The sequence below is a fragment of the Anomalospiza imberbis genome, chromosome 11 (assembly GCF_031753505.1).
Source record: "Anomalospiza imberbis isolate Cuckoo-Finch-1a 21T00152 chromosome 11, ASM3175350v1, whole genome shotgun sequence".
In the NCBI taxonomy this organism is placed as follows: Eukaryota; Metazoa; Chordata; class Aves; order Passeriformes; family Viduidae; genus Anomalospiza; species Anomalospiza imberbis.
The window spans coordinates 20,796,113-20,815,828 of record NC_089691.1 but is presented as its reverse complement, the minus strand read 5'-3'; the positions used below and the strand labels follow the sequence as shown (position 1 = coordinate 20,815,828).

Sequence of the window (19,716 nt, the reverse complement as noted above, 5' to 3'; positions counted from 1 at the left end):
TCTGCCAGACCAGTCCACAGGCTCTGTGAGGAATCAGAGAATCAGAGAAAGGTTTGGCTTGGCAGGGACCTTGAGGAGGTACCAAAGTTTTGGAGCTTCCTCTATGAATTCCCATTCATGCCCATGGATAACCAACATGGTTTAATGTGTTCTTTGAAGGATTTCCATGCACAGCTGAGCTTCTTTTACCCATTCATGTGCTGACACATCCTCACCCCCATTCCAACAGTCCCCCGTTTAAAAATATTTGGGGCGTTTGGTTATCTTGTAGTTATAAATGTTTACAAAGATGACACAACATGGATCTGACAGTGGGGAAAAGAAAATAAACTTCAGAGCAAAGTGAGAAGGAAGAAAAGATTTCCCAGTAATGACATCAGGCAAAAAACACCTTTTATCAGACGTAGTTCAAGCTGGCAGGAGTGTGGCTTCAAGTGTTGAGCTGCATCTCCTGACTTGAAAGCCAAGCTCTGGTGTTTAATTTGTCATTCTGGGGACTCAGGAGATTGAAGGGCTTAATTAGCTGCTTTTATTTATATTTCAAGATGATGAAAATCAATGTTGTTCTCATTTACCTTCACGCCCAACCCAAAGATGAATCTACGCTTTCAAGCCACAGCAAAGAATAACAAAATCAGGAGAGACCAACTGATCCTGCTTAAGGACAGCTAGATTTCAGTTTTCCCTCAGAAAATATTCAGTGTCTCTGCAAGTTTTGTTGATCAGAACAGTCTTTGCATGGAAAAGTCCTTTAAAATGGATTTGAGAATATGTGAAATATCTGATGGCATAAAAGGTGCTGTTATTTCAGCTCTGGTCCAAGGCCTGCTGATGCCACTGAAAGTTTTTCTGTGGAATTCACTGAGCTTTGGGTTGGTCCATAGGAGACACCTTTTATTAAAGTTCCCCTTTTCTACAGAAAATAGCACAGGGCACTTCAAATAATGTGTTTTATGACACCTCCTCTAATACAGACAAGTGCAAAAAAGTAAACAAATAGCTTTTATTTAATTGAAAGTGGGTTTTTTTTTTTAACAGGATACACTGAAGAATATGAGATAAATAATATCCACATCACAAGAGTTTTAAATCACTGCTCCCCTCTGTGGCATCAGCCTGCACAGGTTGACATTCCATTAAAATGCTGCTCCAATAACAACTACTTGGAAAAAAATTGAGACCACCCACGTGTCAATCCCAAATTAGGTTTGGCATCGCTCCGTTTAATTAATGCATGTTGATTTACCCCTTTATTTCCAAGCCTATTTTTAAAAATTCGTGGAATATTGATGCCTAATATTTTCTTAATGACAGACCACTTCCACCTCCCTCCCCCTCCCCAGTGTTGATTTTTCGCAGGAATGTTGGTTATGGTGAAGAATTAAGATAAAATCTACACTTTTATTTTTAGAAGTCCACGGCAGAGCATTGCTGGAACCAGCAAGGAAAAGGGTTTAGAAGAACAGAACTCAACAGCAGGATCCCAGATGCCAATGTATGGTTTATCCTTTGGGATAATTTCATTGCTCCAGAGCTTAAACCTGTAAAAATATAAACAGACAGAGGTAAATCTGTGTCAAAAATTAGTTTTTCTTTGCATTTTAGCTCTACAGCAATCTCGGTTCTCTTTTCAAGATGAAACATTTTCCACAAATGTTATTGCTATTTATTTGTTTATTAAGCTGTAGTGGCCATTTCATGGAATAGGGTTTTGGATCAACCTTTCCTGTGAGCATCATCTTCACAAGGGTTTTGACTATTTTGTAGCAAAACGAACTATGATATATAAATATAAAAATGCTCCATTTTCCATGAATAACAAGTTATTTATGAGGCTGCACCCTGGGCCACCCCACCCCAGCCATGGGACCGGGCTGAGACCTCTGTCCATGGCAGATTTAGGGCCACATTTTGTGTGAGAACTTTGACTTTCCCAAGAAATCTTATTCCTGTGTCATTCCCTGAGCTCTGCATGCCCAGGCAGTGGAGACCTGCACTAAAAATAAGGTTTGGAGCAAAACACTTTCTCCTCTAATGAATGTCAGAGTATCAGAGACAAATTTACAGCAGCCAGCACCAAAAAGCACCAGGAGGGAGGACACCTATGGCAAGGGACAATCTGGGAATCTGTTGTGCTTAGAGGCACAGATTTCTTCTTATGCAACAGCATTCAGAGGGGAAAAAAATTCTCTCACTTACTCGATATTTTTGGAATCCTAATTTCCTCACTGCTGCTGCCATCGCCACCATCACTGACGGTTCTTATCTCGATGAGATAATCTTCTTCAAATGGGACCAGAAGTTCAGCTGAAGTGTTGTTTGTCTCCAGGATATGGGCTTTGCTCTGCCTGTTCTGTCTGTACAGAATCTAAACAGAAAGGGAATGGAAAACAAGAGTTATTTCATTTCGTTTTTAGTTTTAATGGATATTTTGGGGGGGGGGGGGGGGGGGGCGAGAGATTCTTCTGTCATTTCCCAAAGTTTTCTGAGCACTCTCAGCATCCTGCAGGGTGTTAAAAGCAATTTAAAACAGGGGAATAAATTCTGCAGTATTTTGGGGTGGGTACCACAGCAGGTGGATTCCTAGAACAAGAGGATAATCAAAGAATTCTGCACTGCAACCAAACTGTAAAATAAATTTTTGTTTCCTTTAAAAGCAGATTTATGGGAGTGCTCTTTGGTTCATTCACACAGATCTTTGTGTGAGTATCTTTAAGTCTCTTTTTTAAAAGTACATTCATGAACAGGGTGAGAATGTTTAAATGTGGTTTATGATTGCTTTTAATGATTCAAAGAACTGTTCTCTATTTCTTATATATTTGCGAAACTCCTTCCCTGGAGATATGAAAGCAAGAAACTTTAGTTAAGTAAGATTACAAGGGGACAAGAGAAATACAGGACTGGGGACAGAAAATCCCTCTGTTGGGATAAAGAAGTCCTACTCTGGATGAATATCTCTATAAGCATCAGCCAACCATCCCAATAAATCCAGAAAAATCAGTGTTCCAGGTAATGTACGCTCACTTTCCACCAAATCTCTGTACCTGTATTGTAACCAAAATCTCTGATTAATGGGATAAAGAAATCACTTACTTTGTAGCCCAGCACCTCAGACTCATTCTCCATTGTTTTCACATGCTCCCAGTTCAGGCAGATTTTGGAATTTGTCAGCTTCCAGGCGATGTTCGCTGGAGGTTGACTTGGTGCTTTAAAAAAAAAAAATAAAAAGGATTATGATAATAACGAGATAAACTGAGTATTAATTTTCATAGTGTAGCTGAATGAGCTGCTGATATGGGAGTAGCAAATGCTTGGGTGATTCAAACCTAAAAGAGCAAAAAACCATTTTCCAGTCCATCATTGCTCTGGTATTAGTCAGAATAAAGATCTATTCATAGCACAGAACCTCTTACTGTGAGACTTCATTTGCAAAATTAGGCACAGCCTGACAGTGTCTGACAGTTCAAGTTATATTTGAGAGATTTTGTGGAAGGAAAATGTTGTTCCTCTCTGTATTTCCATGTCCTAGAGGATGTTTTGCTGTCTGGATCTCAGAAAAAGCTAAAACTGGGAGCAAACTACAGAAGGCAAGATTTCCATCAGCCAGGACAGGTTACAAAGAGCTGCACATGAAAGTCTCCATATGATCCACCATGAAACATTGTAGGATTTTAGAAATTCTCAGCACAATAGGCTGAGAGCAGCTTTTCCAAAGGCTTTTTATGCCTAAGTGTGAGGACTTTGAAAATTTGCCTACAAGTGACTGGAACCGAATCCCGTGTGAACATGTGAGGGTGGAGCTGTGCCTTTGAACTGGAGCTCGGATTTAGGCCAACACGTTCTCTCCTGCTCCATGGCACGTCCTCCCGGGCCCTGCTGGGTGGTGGCACAGGAAAGAAGGACTGAAAAAGAGGTAAAAATAAGGAGAGATTTGGAGAAGCACATTCCAGCCCCAATTCTAAATTGTTTAACTCTGGGATCCTTCTCTTCCCCCCTTGTGTTGGTGATTGATGGATGTCACTTGGTTGATTTGGGGACAATTTCTTTCATTTCCCACAGAGATAAAATAACTGGATGGGTGCTGCTGTTTCATATCCATCTGCCTCGTGGCTTTGGAGAAGTTTAATCTACCCTTCTGGTAGGAAATGAGGCGTTGGTGGAGCTCCCAGGTGAATATCCAGGGGTGTCCTTCCATCGGCCCCACTGTCAGTGTTGGAAAAGATTAATTTCTTTATGAAGACATTTATCTACTCTCACATACATCAAACTGCAAATTTATTTAAATATGGCTTGAAAACTCTTTGTTGCTTTCAGGAAACATTTCATATATGGAATTGGATAACAAAATAGTCACAAGAGGCAAAGGATGTCAAATACTTCATTGGCTGTGCTCTCTGAAGAGGTTTGAAATCACTCAAAAATGGGTGAATTACAGCCTTGTCCAAAGCTTTTTGACATAGAAACTTAAAGCCATCTTAATTCATGATCTTCGGGCTGAAAAAACACCAGAGGAGGATTTGCAAAACAAAATTATCTGTTTTTTTTTTTTTTTCTGCCAGAAACTAGAATAAGTGGTAAGAGCACTTTCCCAAATCCATAGGAATATCTGTTAGCAAAACCAAGCAGTTCCAGGTCTAAGACAGGCAGATTATTTCCTCAATTAATTTCTTGTAATCAGTGCTGTCAAGAATGATAGAAATCCCAAATATCTGTTTAAGTTTATTGAGGTGCTGATGTTATTGTCCTGGTTTAGGTAACACTTGGCTTTGTTGCTGTACTGTGCTGAGGTTTGTCAGTGCAAGTATTTCCAGTATCTATATGTAATATTGATATATTTCATGTGTATATGTATTTATTTGTAAGGGAAAAAGAAGAGGAAGATGAAAAAATAAAAGGAGAAGGGGAAGGAGAAGGGGAAGGAGAAGGGGAAGGAGAAGGAGAAGGAGAAGGAGAAGGAGAAGGAGAAGGAGAAGGAGAAGGAGAAGGAGAAGGAGAAGGAGAAGGAAAAGGAGAAGGAAAAGGAGAAGGAAAAGGAGAAGGAAAAGGAGGAAGAGGAAGCTGAATAGCAAAGATAAGGGGGAAGGAAAAGGAAGGGAAAGAGGAAAGTGGAATTTCTGCAATCCATGCCATATAATGAAAGAACCAGAAGAGAACAGCTCTTTATGGAGCCATGTCCATGGTTTGAGGACCTCAATTCCACTCCCTAAGTACTTTTAACTTAAACCAGGATGTCACCTTAGACCTGACATCGATCTTAGAGACGAACACTTCAATCAGAATTGCACCTCTTTGGCAGAAGGATCATTTCAGCTCTGCTGAGTCCCTGCAATAATGGGATGAGCAGAAGGCTGCAGGAATCCTGGATGCTGAGCAGGAAGACAGCTATTACTTTGGAGCTCCATCTCCTGCTCCAGATGCACATTGTTTATATTCTCTTGACATATTATCTCTTCTCTTATTGCAAGTGCTTGCATCTTCCACAGACAGAGTTTGAAATTTTAATCTATATATTTAAATATTAAAAAGGTTATTTTGACTTTAATTTTTAAATGAACCATTAGCACAATCCTGAATTTGACAGAAGATAAAGTAGATGTAAAACAAAAGCAAATTTATTCCTTCTGTGTTTTGTCATTTGACTGCCATGTCGTTAACTTGTCTTTCATACAGGTGCACATAGGAATAGAGGGAAGAATTCCCAGAGATGAATCTATTTTCTATTGAAAAATGGACTGTGATGAAAGTAGTGGAATCACAAAATGGTTTGGTTGGAATAGCACTTAAATTTAATTTCATTCAACCTCCTGCCATGGTCACAGATACTTTCCACCATCCCAGGTTTCTCCAAGCCTCATTCAACCTGGTCTTGGACAATTCCAGGGATGGATCCTGTTTGAACCCTTCAGAAATATCTTCTCTGGCTTTATTTTTGATTGTTTTATTTACAATAAATACTGGTTTTGTGGCAATTAAAAAATCAATTAACTCATTCTACAAGTTGTTCCTATCTTGCACTTGGAGTAATGGCATGGAACAGCATATAGAAAAAAGGAAAATTGGTGAAACTCAGGAGAAATATTTCCCTTTTATGCTAAAGGGCTGATCAATAATTTAGTGGGAAAATAGATTCCAAGGAAAACAAAACAGCAGAAGGCTTTACTTTTAGTATTAATTTAAAAAAAAAAAAACAAAAACTAAATTGTGTTGATATCAATGTATCCCTTGTGCTGAGCTCTGCAGTGCGAAGTTCAGAGGTCTCAAAACCCCTCTATATTTTAAAGGGGGGTTTGGGGGTTTTAAAGCTTCCTTTAAAACCCCCAAACCAACACAGCCTCACCCCAGAATCTCTTGTCTGACCTGTGGGACATCCCTCCTTTACTGGCTCTGCATCTCTGAAATCCCCTGAAAGCAAGGGGGCTGCTCTTCCAAGGCAAACAGAAATCCTTCCTTGTGGGCTCTGATTTAGGACAAGAGGAAGTCTCTCACTCACAGATTTTGTTGTCTGACTTATGAAGAAATTTGAGATTTAGTTTTCTTTGCTGTTGAAGCGTTTGGCAGTGATGGGTCACGGTGAGCTGGAATGTGCCTGTCCCAGCTGGGAATTTGGGATCCTTGTTGTACCAAATCCAATACTCACGGGATTTCTTGGTGGTGACATTCACCGGGGTGCTGGAGGGCCCTGTCCCCGCAGTGTTGTAGGCTCGGACTGTTGCAAAATACACCGTGTTAGCTCTCAGGCCCGTGATGTTTTTGGCTGTCACATTCCCACTGACTCTGACCTTCCCAGCTGTGCTTTCTTTGGGATCATCTATCCAATATGAAACCTAAAAAGCGAGAACAAAGAACAGGCAATTCATTGTGTTCCAGCAATTAGAGGCTTGGCTGGGAAGCAGACATGCTGACAAGGAAGATTTCGAGGAATACAGGATTGTTTTGTACTCCAATCTAGCAGGATGTAAACCCAGGCATGAATATTTATAGAAAAGCAATAACATTTCAGAGACTGGATCCCAATTAAGGAACTAAATGAAATCCTTAAAATTACAGATGTCCAGAAGGAAACCTTTGATAAGGTAAGGAATGATAAAAACTTTGTTGGTTTTCTGGTTGAACACAATGAAAGAGAACCTTAAGAGATACAACAGAGCATTTATCTCAATCATCTAAAAGGTTTTTAATTATTTTGTATCCTAGCTCTAGTTTTGATTCAGTGACACCTATTTAGACCTGCGATTTTTTTCAGTGATTAATTGATTTAGGAAGGTTTGTGGACTGTACATGACTCTTATTACCTTCATTTTTACATTGCAATGATAGCACAGAATTTAAAGTGGTTTTTACTTGTTTTTCTCTTATCTACAAATTAAAAAAAAAAAAAAAAAAAAAAAAAAAGAAAATAAGAAATTGCTTCACTATGCAAGTAAAATGACCAGGAATGATATCTGACATTATTTAATCCCAAAATCACAGAATCATTTAGGTTGGAAAATATCTTTAAGCCCAACCATTAACTCAGCAATGCCAAGTCCAGCACTAACACACGTCCCCAAGTGCCACATCCACACAGCTTTTAAATCCCTGCAGAGATGGGGACTCCTCCACTGCCTTCTTCAAATGTTTGAGTTAATGGTTGGAGCTGATGGTCTTAAAGGTCTTTTCAGCCTAAATGATTTTATTAAGAGGAGGGAGAAGTTAAAAGCCTTTCAATGCACCACAGCACAAGCTCTGGGTAGCGCTGGAGGACAATTATCCTGCCCTGCTCTGTCAGCAGTGCCACGTGTGCCTGTCCCCAAATCTGAGCACAGAAAGTCTGAGACAGAGCAGCAGTTCTAGGCTGTGAATCCTCCTGATTATCTCAGGTGGCTTGCTGCTAATGAGAGACAGGGGAAGAGCTCCACGCTCTGTTGACTTGGAAGCAGCAGTTTGTTAATTGGGAGGAGGAACCAGAAGGCCAAAAGGATTCTGGATAGGCAAGGGACAACTTCAAGGTGTCAGAGCCCCTCACCTCGTAGCCCATTCCCTCACCTCGTAGCCCAGCACCCTGCCTGTGTGCCGGTTCCAGGGGATGGGCAGCCAGGACACCTCCACTGCCGCCGCCGACACGCTCAGCGCCGAGGCGCCCGCCGGGGCCATCTGTGGCTCTGGGAGAGGGAAAACACAGCTGCTGGGACATGGGTGTGACCACAGAGACAGTGCAAGGGGAGGAGATGCTAGGGGAAACAGTAAGAAAAGTCCCTGGTGTAACCATGAGCCTTACTCTCCACTTACGGTGGAATGTCAACAAAACCCGTTCTCAAAATAGTCCATTCCCCATCTGCTGGAGCAGATTTTCAGAGATCAGCCACACTGAGTGGTCTGAGGAGCCAAACCCTCTGAGAGCAACACCTTTGAGTGTCTCTCAGTTTTCCCAACACACTCAGCAGAAGCACCATGGGGACAAATGAGTTGAAACATCCCCCCTACTGAAAATCATTCTGAAAATTTGCCCCTTGCTATTTTTACTTCAGATTCCCATCTCCTGACTCACATCTGTTATAAACATCCAATGAGCAGGTTTGAGCCGGGTCCTTAAAAGCCCTATGAGATCTGCCTGATCATATCTGTCACCTCTTGCTGCTACACACCCATTACTACTAAGAGTAACTCGTGTTACCATCCTCTCCCGAGTAGATGATGGAGATGGAGCTCAGGGTCCCTTCTCCTTCGTTGTTGTAGACACCAACTTTGACCTCAAAAGGAGAGAGGGGTGTGATGCTCTCGTTCCTATAAACGTATCTGCTGGATTCCACCGAGGCCACCACAGCTTTGGTCCAGGTTGTTGAGCCAAGGGGACGGAACATGACGACGTAGCCAAAACCTTCCCCGTTTTGGAGCTCTTCTGACACTGGCTGTGGTGACAAGGCAGTCAATAAAGGTTTGCATGTAGCCACAGTTTTAATTGAATCTTCATTCCCTGACTATATTTTAGTGGTATTGATTTAGTTGGCTGTGCCTTGGAGAAGATAATAATGTTTGCCCCATCCGTCAATGTAATATTGAAATAAAAATCAAAATAATAAATCTATCAGGGCAATCAATTTAGAAACAAAAGATCTGATCAGCTTCATTAAAGCTGTCTCTTTCAGGCATGAAGTTTGCAAAATTAAAAGCGTTTCACTCAGTACAAGTTGTAGCTTGTAGATTTTTTTCCTTTCCCCAAAGGGGCATAGGAATGCTAATTTTAAATAAATTATTTTAAAGGAAAAAAAGAGTTGGGAAGGAACAAATGTATACAAAGAAATGTATGTCAGTTGTATAATTGCCTGCCTCTGAGTACAGTACTGCTGTATTTTTTTCAGCAAGGAGAAAGCCTCACGTGCATGAACATATTCTTATTTAAGTTCTCGGAACAGAAATGTTCCTGCAAGTCAACATGGCAAAATTAATGTTTCTATTAATAAAATCGCATGTCAAGATGCGTATGAAAGGCTCAAACTGAAAAGGCAATTACAGCAACACCGTGTCCAGCATGAAGTTTGGTTTTTCATGGGATAAAAATACTTCCACATTCTCAAAGCAAGAGGACATTTATGAAATAAAATCAGAATTAAATGGAGAAAAGAAGTGTTTCTCAGTAAAACTGCATTTATTTCAGAGCCTTGCATCAAAGCAAGGGGCATGCAAAAAGACAGAAAAAGGGTCAGGATCTGAGTCCTTGCTCCAACCTCTTCTCCTGCAAACTCTTGGGAGCACAAACAGTGTGAGATGATAAGGGAAAATCTGGAAGCACTTCAGAAGACTTCAGGGCACTTATAATAAATTCCTTCTAATTCTAACAATAAAAATAATGATAATAGGCCTGCCCTGGCATTTATAACTGTCTTTCCTTCAGTGTTTTACAAACACCCAGTATTCCCCATTCCATCTCTTTTTGAGTCCTGAGAGAGTTAAATTTGAGAGATGATGCCACACTGGGGATTTATAGGAGTTCAAGCTACTTTCTAGAGCATTTAATTTGTTTTTGAGGCTTCTGTGACCTCAGATTTAATCAAGACATTTAGTGAGTTCATCGCAGAAAGCCACAGAGTTGTGTTCAGTGCTGTTAGCTGGCCATAATTAGGATTTCTTCTGATTGTTTTCTGGACACACTATGGAGTCCAGCAGGATAATTTGATTGAGATCTCTCAGGTTGTTTTCGATTTTCATGTTCTTCTGCTCCCGAAGAGGAGAAAATGACACAAAAGAGTGAAAGGTGCACATGGAGGAAAACCTAGTTCAGGGAAAGTGGAATTTCACTCTGCAGCACAGGGAGGGGAAAACATCAGCAGTGTTATTTATCTAGTAGGGATTTTTAAAAACATCTTTTGATCTGATTTTTCACTTTTTGACCAAGCAGCCTCCCCATCACTTCCCAGGCTTTGCCAGAGGCTGCCTGCCTTCATCCCAGTGCCTGTGGGAAGCTGCTGGGAGGCTGGATAAGGAGGTTCCTTCCCACAGCACTCACTTTCTACTCTCTTAAATGACCTGCACTCACCCTTTGCAACTTGTCTGGCATTAACTGCTCTGGAAATGTGTATTCTTTGCTCTCGCTGGAGTGCTGCAGAATTAAAGGGCTCATCTCCTTTAACGCATAATAGGATATGTCTTGTCAGCACAGTGTTCCAGAATGGAAAACATGTAAACAAAAGTAGGAAAAATGTAAATGCGGAAAATGGCCAAGCAGATTAGTGTGTTAAGCACCTCCTGTACAATGGAGATAAGAGGGTTATGCAGACTTCTAAACATCTTTACAACATGCCTCTTAAACAGTTTATTTTTACAAATTGTTCCCTATAACACAGAAAACTTGCTGCATATCTTACAGGCTGTTTGCTCTCCACATCCAGGGCGAAATCCAGGCTCGACTGAAGCCAGTGACCAAAAGCCTTTGGATTTCAGCAGAGCTGTGATTTCACCCACAGATTTATCCCCCTTGGACAGCTGAGGTTAACTGAGCTAAGAATTACCTCCCATGTGATGACCAGCTCGGAGCGGCTCCCTCCTCCTCCGCTGATGTTTGTCGGTGCCACCGCAGGAACTGGAGAAGAAAAGGGGTTGGTGTTTGCAGCTGGCTCCTCAAGGCTCAGTCCTGGGGCCAGCCCTCTTTAATGTCTTTATGCCTCATCTGGACCTCAGGAAGTTCACAGGTGGCACTAATTTGGGTGGGAGTGTGGATCTGCTGGAGGGCTCTGCAGAGGGATCTGGGCAGGCTGGATCCATGGTCTGGGGCCAGTGGTGTGAGGCTCACCAAGGTGAAGTGCAGGGTCCTGTTCTTGGGTCTCAACAGCCCCATGGAGAACTCCAAGATGGGGGAAGAGTGGTTGGAAAGTGGCCCAGCAAAAAAGGACCTGGGGCTGCTGCTGAAGACGAGGCCAGGTGTGCCCAGGTGGGGAGGAAGACCAAGGTGACCTGGCCTGGATCAGCAATGGTGTGGCCACAGGACCAGGGCAGTGATTGTCCCTCTGCACTGGGCACTGCTGAGGCCACACCTCGAGTGCTGTGTCCAGCTCTGGACAAAGCTGTGGTCAGCCACAGTTGGGCTCAGTAATCCTGGAGGCCTTTCCAAATGGGTGATCAGAGCATTTCCTACCTCACCTGCAGCCATTCCACCTCTCAACAGTGGAACAGGGATTACACTGCACAGCAGCCCATTTGAAATTAACTGCAATGATGTTTACACATTTTCTAAGGTTGAAGCCATAGATGAATTTGATACATGAGTACCCTGGTTCAAAAAATTAATTAAAGAACTGGGAGCATCAAGTATCTGACATTATTATGCCTCATCAACTAATTGGCAAAATGATGTTCCATTCAGACTGTAGCTGCAACACTACTGATTTACTAATTATGCATTTGTTCAGTAAACATGTTGTTGGAGCAATATATTAATTTTTTAATTGGCTGTATGCTTTTCTTAGCAAATTCAAAACTAACAAGTTGCTTTTTTCCTTCTCCCAAGACTGTAAGTGTCCAAAAGTTGGTTGATTAGAGTTGGGTTTCTCCAGCATTCCACAGGTGTATGGCACCAGAGGTGGAGGACTGAGATCAGGGAACTTTGTTGAGGTTGAAGGGACTCATGGTGGAGAGGCAAAGAAAATATCAGCATTTCCTGCCTCTTGCTTTATATTTCTTCTTTAAGATCCCTTCCAACCCAAACCATTCTATGATTCTATGATATCGTGTTCTTTTTCAGCTGCTGGAGAAGTATAAGAGAAGAGGACATCCCTGGAATGGGCAGAGACAGGAACCCTCTACCAGACATTTGGTGGTGCCATCTCCAAATCCTATCTTCAGAAATTTCAAGATTGTTTTGTCATTGTCTTCATTCAGATCTCACTGTCTGAAAAGCTGATGTGTAGGGTGAGAAATAGGAGGGATGTTTACATCTCAGAAACTCTTTTTCAGAGAGTTTGGGCAAGTTTTGCCGTATCTGCTTGTCCTTCCCCTTGACAAATACTCCAGGGTGTCAATAAAATCAACAGTGCCTAAAGTTCACAGAAACTGATGCCAAACCATTATCATTTCCAGATCCTGGTCCAAGTATAAATATTTATCTAATTTCATCCTCTAGTAATGGGAGGAATTTCAGAATAATGTTGCTATGCAGCAGTAAGAGTGAGTGCAAGTGCAAACAGCCTGGGCTCTTCTGGAGGGTTTCACAGAGCTGTTCATTTTTGTCACTCACAGTCAATGTCTTTGGGCACATCAGAAGCAAATGATCTCAGACTGACAAGAACTGCATGGAAACAGCAAAACAAACTTCCAAGCCTTGTGTTTCACTGTTTCATGAACCAAGTGATGCTCAATTAGCTCATGTGTTAAATGTGTTCAGTACTTGCTACATTTGCATGGGGAGAATTTTGTGCTGTGGCTCAGCAGAGCCTCAACTGGGTCAGAGTTGAGAAACAGATGAAAATTTACAGCTGAGTGCACCAACAAAGGCTCAATTAATTCTCAGCTCCATTTTAATGGAATGAGCAGTGGCTCATTTGCATTCACAAATCTACCAATGCTCAGATTTTAGGTGGCAAAATAGTTATTACAACAGCAGAGCTCAAATTCACCCTTTCCTGGCCAGGTATTTGCTGTCCACACTGCCCTGCTGATTTCAAGTTCCTATTCTGACTAAAGAATTAATAAAAGCTGATATTGTCCCACTGCAACATTTTGAGACAGGGATTTACAGCAGTGAAGTAGTTTAGCAGCTAAAACCTGAAGTGAGTCTTTCTGTCTCTTTTGTTAAAATTTAGACAGAGCTACAATATACGGAAATAATCTTCCTTGTGTTATTGCCATGATAAATAACAATAATTTTATTGTTTCTTTCTCCTCATTGCCCCAGTCTTGCGAATCCTTCTAATAAATAAATAAATAAAAGCTTTAAAAGATGAAAGCTTTCATTGCCTGTCTGGTTTTGAATATCCTACTTCACAAAGCCCCACAGTGGTAACAGCAACAAAAACCTCCTCAAGATTAATTTGGTCTTTGTGATCAATCATGTAATGGAGAATATTCATTTGTGATATTCTGCTGGGAAATTTAAAAAATCTGACCTCCTCTGGAAGGTGCTGGGGTTGGAACTAGATGGTCTTTAAGGTCCCTACCAATCCAAACCATTCTGAGATTCTATTCCCAGAAACAAATGGATTCCACATTCTAAAAGAAATGTGTTTTCTTCTGTATAATGTACAATACTTTATTTTGAGTTCTGTCCCAAAATGCAGCTTGCCAAACTTCGGAGCTTGGCAAATGAGATAAACAGAGAAGAGAAAGTGGATTGTAAAAGCTGCTTCCATTTTACTGCTTTCCATCCCATAAACACTGATTTTATAGGTGGGAGACAATTGATAAGCAGGAGGTTGGGAGGAACATAAAACAAACCAAAGCTTTGGACTGCAAATAAATCGTACCAAACTGAGCAGGTCAAAGGACTGACAGTGTTGGTTACCCCAGAATGAGGCGAGGCGAGGTGCCAAGTCCCAGAAGATAAATGAGTAAAGGTCAGACAGACAGACAGAAAGGATTCCACTCCAGAGTCAGCAGAAGCTATTGTTTTCACTGGGCTTTGGATGCTGTCATTTATTTCCTCCAATATCCAAAGTTAAAATTATCCTGTTCCTCCTGATGCTCAGGTATCAAACACCTCTGCAGCCAAGGGACATTCAGAGAGTAGAGTTATCATTTCATGTGCAAATCCCTGAGCAGGGTAAAAACTTGGATTTAATTGGGAGAAAAAAATTGTTCTCCCCAACTACTTGAGTCAAAGGTTGGTTGGGACACATCAAAGGGAGGAAGATAAGGTAACTCCAGCTTTTATCATGGAATGCCAGAATGGTTTGGGATGGAAAGGACCTTAAGGCCCATGCAGTCCCACCACCTTCCACTATCCTGATGCCTTGTGCAGCTGCCCTAGAACAGAGGCTAGATGGAGTTAAAGAATAAAGCAGGGATTTATTCAAAGGCCTCAATGGATGCACCTTGGGCAGCACAAGAGCCCAGCCAGGGCTGCACCCAAGATGAACCCAAATGGTCCCAAAATAGACAACCAGACAAAACCAGTCTCTCTTTTATAAGTTCTGCTCCATTTTCACATTGGAATTCATTGTCCCATTCCAGCTTTAGCCCATGCAGTCCCATCCGGCTTGTTCTTCTCTCTCCAGCCCACATTGTTTGTGCTCTTGGGCCTGAGGTTTGGATCATTTGTCCTTGGTGCCCAGCTGGAGAAGGAATTGTTTTGTCTCCCTGCTCTGTGCAGAGAGCTCACCATCCCCTGATATGAAGCCCAGAACTACACACTAAAGCAGCCCAGAATGTGAAAAATAGAAAAGCTGAAACCTGAGGCATCAATCCCAGGTTGCTCCAAGTCCCATCCAGTAACGCGTTCTTGTGGAACACCTTGGATCCCTGCCCATGGAATTGGGTAAATAACCCTGTAGGAATGAGTGGCTCTGCTGCAGTGAAATTCCCACAGTTGAGAGCTGGAAAAACCCGGCAGAAAGCAGGGCCTTACCTGCTGCTTTGGTTTTCAGGAGAGCCGATGGCCTGCTCGGCTCCCCAATCCCAACGCTGTTGCTGGCGACCACGCGGAACTCATACTCAACCCAGGGGCTTAAATCCACTACGGTGGCCTTGTGAGTCCTGCCATTAATGACCTCGGGAGCTGAAGGCAAGCATGACACCAACAATGTGTTTTTGAGGTAATTAGTGGTACATACTAAATAAAAATTCCAAGGCAAGTCCTGAATTGCTCACCTGTGGCGACCGCCTGCCATCCCACTGAGAAGGGAGTCCTGGTCTGGACACTGTAGATCTGCACTGGGCTGTTGTTATCTACTCCAGGCTTCCAGGATAACCCAGCAGTTGTGCTAGAAACATGTTCAACTTTAACATCTTCTGGTGGACCTGGAGGGCCTGACACGATCAGCATTTTAAGAGGAAGGTATTGGGAAGAGAAGATTCACTGCTGGAATGGATTGGGCAACTCTTACTTTCTCAAGTCAGAGGAATTATTTATGAAGCTGCAGTGTCATAAAAGCTGCACAATCCCTAAATGATGGCTCCATGCCTGGATTACATTTTTATGAGTCAGGAAAATTAATGTCTTGATGTCGCTAACATGGAAACTATAAACAAAGGAATGATTTCTTCTTTGTGTCTGAGAAAGAAAGGCACCCAATGTTGTCTTTTGTTGAACCATTGAACAGTCTGAGAATTCCTACTGAATTCAATCAAAACTGAGGTTCAGAAAGAATGCAGGAAGGTGCACTACACAGATTTCTGACTTCTCCTGGGGTTTACAGATCTGCTCCCATGACAGCATTTCCTCACTGCTAGAGTAAAAAGCTGAGTTAGAAAATATTATTTCATATTATCTCCAAATAGGGGAAAGGAATGAGGTCTTTTGATTTTCCCAACCTTCACAGTGACCCAGTGATGCCTGAAGAAAATAACAACACTGCTGAGATTAGAGTATTTCCCTCTCATCTCTGTGGCCCAAAATTTTTGCTAAAGAGACCAGGGCAGAACTGCAGAGGTTCTGCAGTTCTGGGTTGGATGAACACCAGGATCATGCTGGCCACAATTTTGGGGCCAAGAGTAAAAGAAAAAGAACATTTCACTATTGGGATTTGGATTTAACATCCTAGGAATCATTTAAACAACAGCTGATGTTAAGAATTCCTAATTCCTCTAGAAGATATGCATCTCCCTTACAGACATACCTCTCACAATTATATCTGCTGCTGCAGATTGACTGTCTAAAGAAGTTTGCACCATGCACACATATTTCCCAGAATGATGCAGCTGAATGTTTCTTATCATCAAATCCCCAGCAGATTCCTGGAGAGATATAAAAAAAGAAAGAAAAATAAAAGTAAACTAATCACTCACAACATGCGTTCCATACTGGGCATTTTTATAAATTGCTCAATATTAATACAAAATCCAGCTTTTAAATTAAAATATTCATAGCTATCATCAGTTTCTTTCATGGGGACATTTTTATTATGGCTTCACAAATAACTCAAGTGCCTTTATGAAATTTAGGGAAGAAAAATAAATGTTTGCAGCCCTTGCAAAGAAACAGTGATTTGCCAGGCATATAAACAGCGAGGGAGGAATTATGATAAACATTCGTGTCGAGTAAAGACTGTGGCAAAGAGTTTCATTAAGGAGTTTGGGAAACTCACCCTTCCAATCCTTTCAAAGTGATGGATTCCTCTGCTCAAATCAAGCCTTTGGCCATTGAATGACCACGAGAAGAGCACGTCCAGGGAGGGGTCGTGGGACACCTGGCATGGCAGGACAATGCTCTCTCCAACTGTTGCATCTGTGTCAGAGGGGGGAATAGTGATGACAGTCCTTTCTGAGGAGACAAAAAGTTATATATTTTTAATTAAAATGCTTATAAAAATAGCAGTTTTTGAAGGAGGTTTGTACCATTCAGGAAATTATTTAAAATTTACCCAAATGTTCTGTAATAAAGGGAATTATCTCTAATAAAGTGATGATTTTAGACCACTCCTATGGCAGCACCAGCCCCATGACCATGTTGTGTGCCTGAGAGTGAGGAGATGTGAGAGGAACACCCTAAATTAGTTTTTATTTATATTAGGAACACCCTAATTATATTACTTCATAAAGCCTATAATCAGTAGTTACGATTTCAGTCAAAAGCTACAGACTTCTCTTAAAAACGTGCTTGCGGTTCTCCAAACTTGAAGAATTCTCCTGGCCAAAAACTGCAACAAAAGTAAAATTGCTGCTCATCGCCACTTACTTTAGACATCGACATCCTTAACCTGTATTAATGTCAGTGGTGTTTTACTCCACAGCACTGCTCAAGTTACAGCTTCAAAGACATACCCAGGCAGGAAAATTATTTATTTGATCATTTTTAACCCATTACATGGAGACCCAAACTTGCAGCTCTTATGACAGGAAGTATCAGCTCGGTGAAGGGGAAGGAAATGGGTTTATATAGCTTTACTCTTGTTGATATGACTGGCAGACTGATTAGAGATAACAACCACTTTGTTGTAAGCAATTCCCTTGAATAAAGCTTTTGTGCACGGAAGTGTTATAAAGTGGTGAGAATTTAGACATATGTAGAAAATGAGAGCAGAATCACTTTAACAATATTAATATGATCTGAAAATAATGTGAGAGGAGGAGAAGGAAATCTGCATGAGCTGGGTTAGTTCAATGCTCATCACAGCTCAACTCCAGAATTTAGGTGTTGCTTAAATCACAGAATTCTGGAAAGGTTTGGGTTGGAAAGGACCTTAAATCTCATCCAGTGCCACCTTTGCCATGGGCAGGGACACCTTCCACTGCCCCAGGGTGCTCCAAGCCCCATCCAACCTGGCCTTGGACACTGCAGTTATCATAAGAAATCTCCTTTATTATTGGCCTGAAACTGTTTACCTCCACCAAATAAATCTTGAAAACTGTCTTTTTGGGAATTACACTGGGTTTGGGCATGAAGTGTCATTTTTAGTAGTGATAACAAAAAAAAAATTAATTTATTGTGGTATTCCCATCCTCTTGCACCTCTTGTATCTTCCTCATCCCCACTAATGCAGAATGTTCACTTGGGTGATATTTTTTACTTCTTTTATGGGCTTGTCTTCAAAACTTCTATCTCAAATACTTTTAAAAGCTTCTTAAAAGCTCTTGGTTCTGCCTTATCCATCTATCTTGCTTAGCAACAGCAAACATGCATTATATGGCAAGTCCCATTCCAGAGAAGAAAAGAGGGGAGATGTGAGTGCTGGAGGTGCAATAAAGACTTCTCACACAAAGAATAAACAACTCAATGAGCAGCAATAAACTTAATTTGCACATTAGCTATGCTTTCCCAAGTTCTGACATTTCAGTTGAAAATAATGCTGAAGCAATGAGGCCTATAATTGAACAGCCCAAACTTCTCCAGAGGGGAAACAAAAACAAATGTTCCCTGCAAACAAGATCATTTTTATACCATGTTGTTACTTGGTGTTTTAATAAACTTCATGAATGCCAAACAAAATAGGTTTTTTTTTTTCATGTTTTAATGGCATTTTCCCATATTGCCACAATGTATGGGACATGTGAAAGGTGGAGAGCCTTAATGAAGTCAGAGCTGCAGAAACCCTGAAGTTTTTGGTGTTTTCATTGCTGGCTGTGCTGCAGCCCCATCTCAGGTCACACTTTGAGCTGTATCAGTGCTAATTGCTCTGTCAGAAGGTGAATATTAAAAAGATTTTTGCCAGATGCAAAGTTAAGGAGGAGGTCACACTGTAGGCTACAGCAACTGTTCTGATACTACTGAAAAGAAGGATATTAAAATAAAATAGTTACAAAATCAGAGAACCTTGGGTTGGAAGGGTTTTTAAAGCTCATCTCGGTCCACAAAAGCAGGAAATACTGAAATACCTTTCACAATCAGGTTCCCTGAGTTTCTGGCAGTTCCAAACTGGTTTGTGGCTACACAAGTGTAGACCCCAGCATCCACCTTGGAGATGTTGGAGATCCTGAGGCTGCCATCCTCCAGGAACACCACCCTGGGAAAAAACAAACAGAATGGAATCACAGAATCCCAGAATGGCTTGGGTTGGATGGATCTTAAAACTCATCCCACCCCTGCCATGGATGAGGACAGGGACACCTTTCACCATCCCAGATTGCCCCAAGCCCTGTCCAACCTGGCCTTGGAAACTTCCAAGGATGGGGAATCCACAACTTTCCTGGGCAACAAAAGAAAAATGGAAATAAAAAAGACTTCTGGCAGAGGAATAGTAACAGAAATGCAGTGCTACTTTTAAATGTTTCCATCTTGATTTTTCTCTTCTACAGCAAGCTGAATATGTGTTAACCAATTTTCACTGCTTCTGCTTATTAATTTATATATTAGAAATGTTTTATTGGCAAAATGGGGTTGGTAATTCACTTTTCCAGGTGACTTTCTTACAGTAAAATCTGGTATCTCAGGAAAAAAGTCAAAAGACAACTCGCTACTTACTTGTGCTCTATTTTTACCATGGTTTTGTTGTTTTTTTTTTTTTTACAGATCCCAGTGCTCCTAAGCCAAGCTAAGGCTGTGTGTGAGCCCAGCTGCCCGTGGAGTTCTGTCAAGATTATTAAAAGATATTATCAGACTGGCTGAGATGCTCAAATGCCACCTCACAAGCCAAGGAGCCAAATCAAATCCATCAC

At 41.4% G+C, this 19,716-nt stretch overlaps 1 protein-coding gene across 6 annotated transcripts in view; it reads right to left on the bottom strand.

Moving 5' to 3' along the window:
• Positions 1-984: 984 nt before the first annotated feature.
• The window catches only part of CNTN6 (contactin 6), a 125,974-nt gene continuing 107,242 nt past the window's right edge, over positions 985-19,716 (bottom strand). For all 6 annotated transcript variants that reach the window (XM_068202326.1, XM_068202325.1, XM_068202324.1 and 3 more), the window contains 12 exons: positions 18,937-19,064; positions 16,710-16,885; positions 16,242-16,359; positions 15,274-15,432; positions 15,032-15,181; positions 10,986-11,056; positions 8,654-8,888; positions 8,026-8,141; positions 6,638-6,824; positions 3,094-3,206; positions 2,200-2,368; positions 985-1,541 (listed from right to left, as the gene is read on the bottom strand). In XM_068202326.1, the coding sequence (XP_068058427.1) occupies positions 1,408-1,541; positions 2,200-2,368; positions 3,094-3,206; positions 6,638-6,824; positions 8,026-8,141; positions 8,654-8,888; positions 10,986-11,056; positions 15,032-15,181; positions 15,274-15,432; positions 16,242-16,359; positions 16,710-16,885; positions 18,937-19,064 (1,756 nt within the window). In that variant the 3' untranslated portion in view covers positions 985-1,407. The remainder of the gene's footprint in view (positions 1,542-2,199; positions 2,369-3,093; positions 3,207-6,637; positions 6,825-8,025; positions 8,142-8,653; positions 8,889-10,985; positions 11,057-15,031; positions 15,182-15,273; positions 15,433-16,241; positions 16,360-16,709; positions 16,886-18,936; positions 19,065-19,716) is intronic.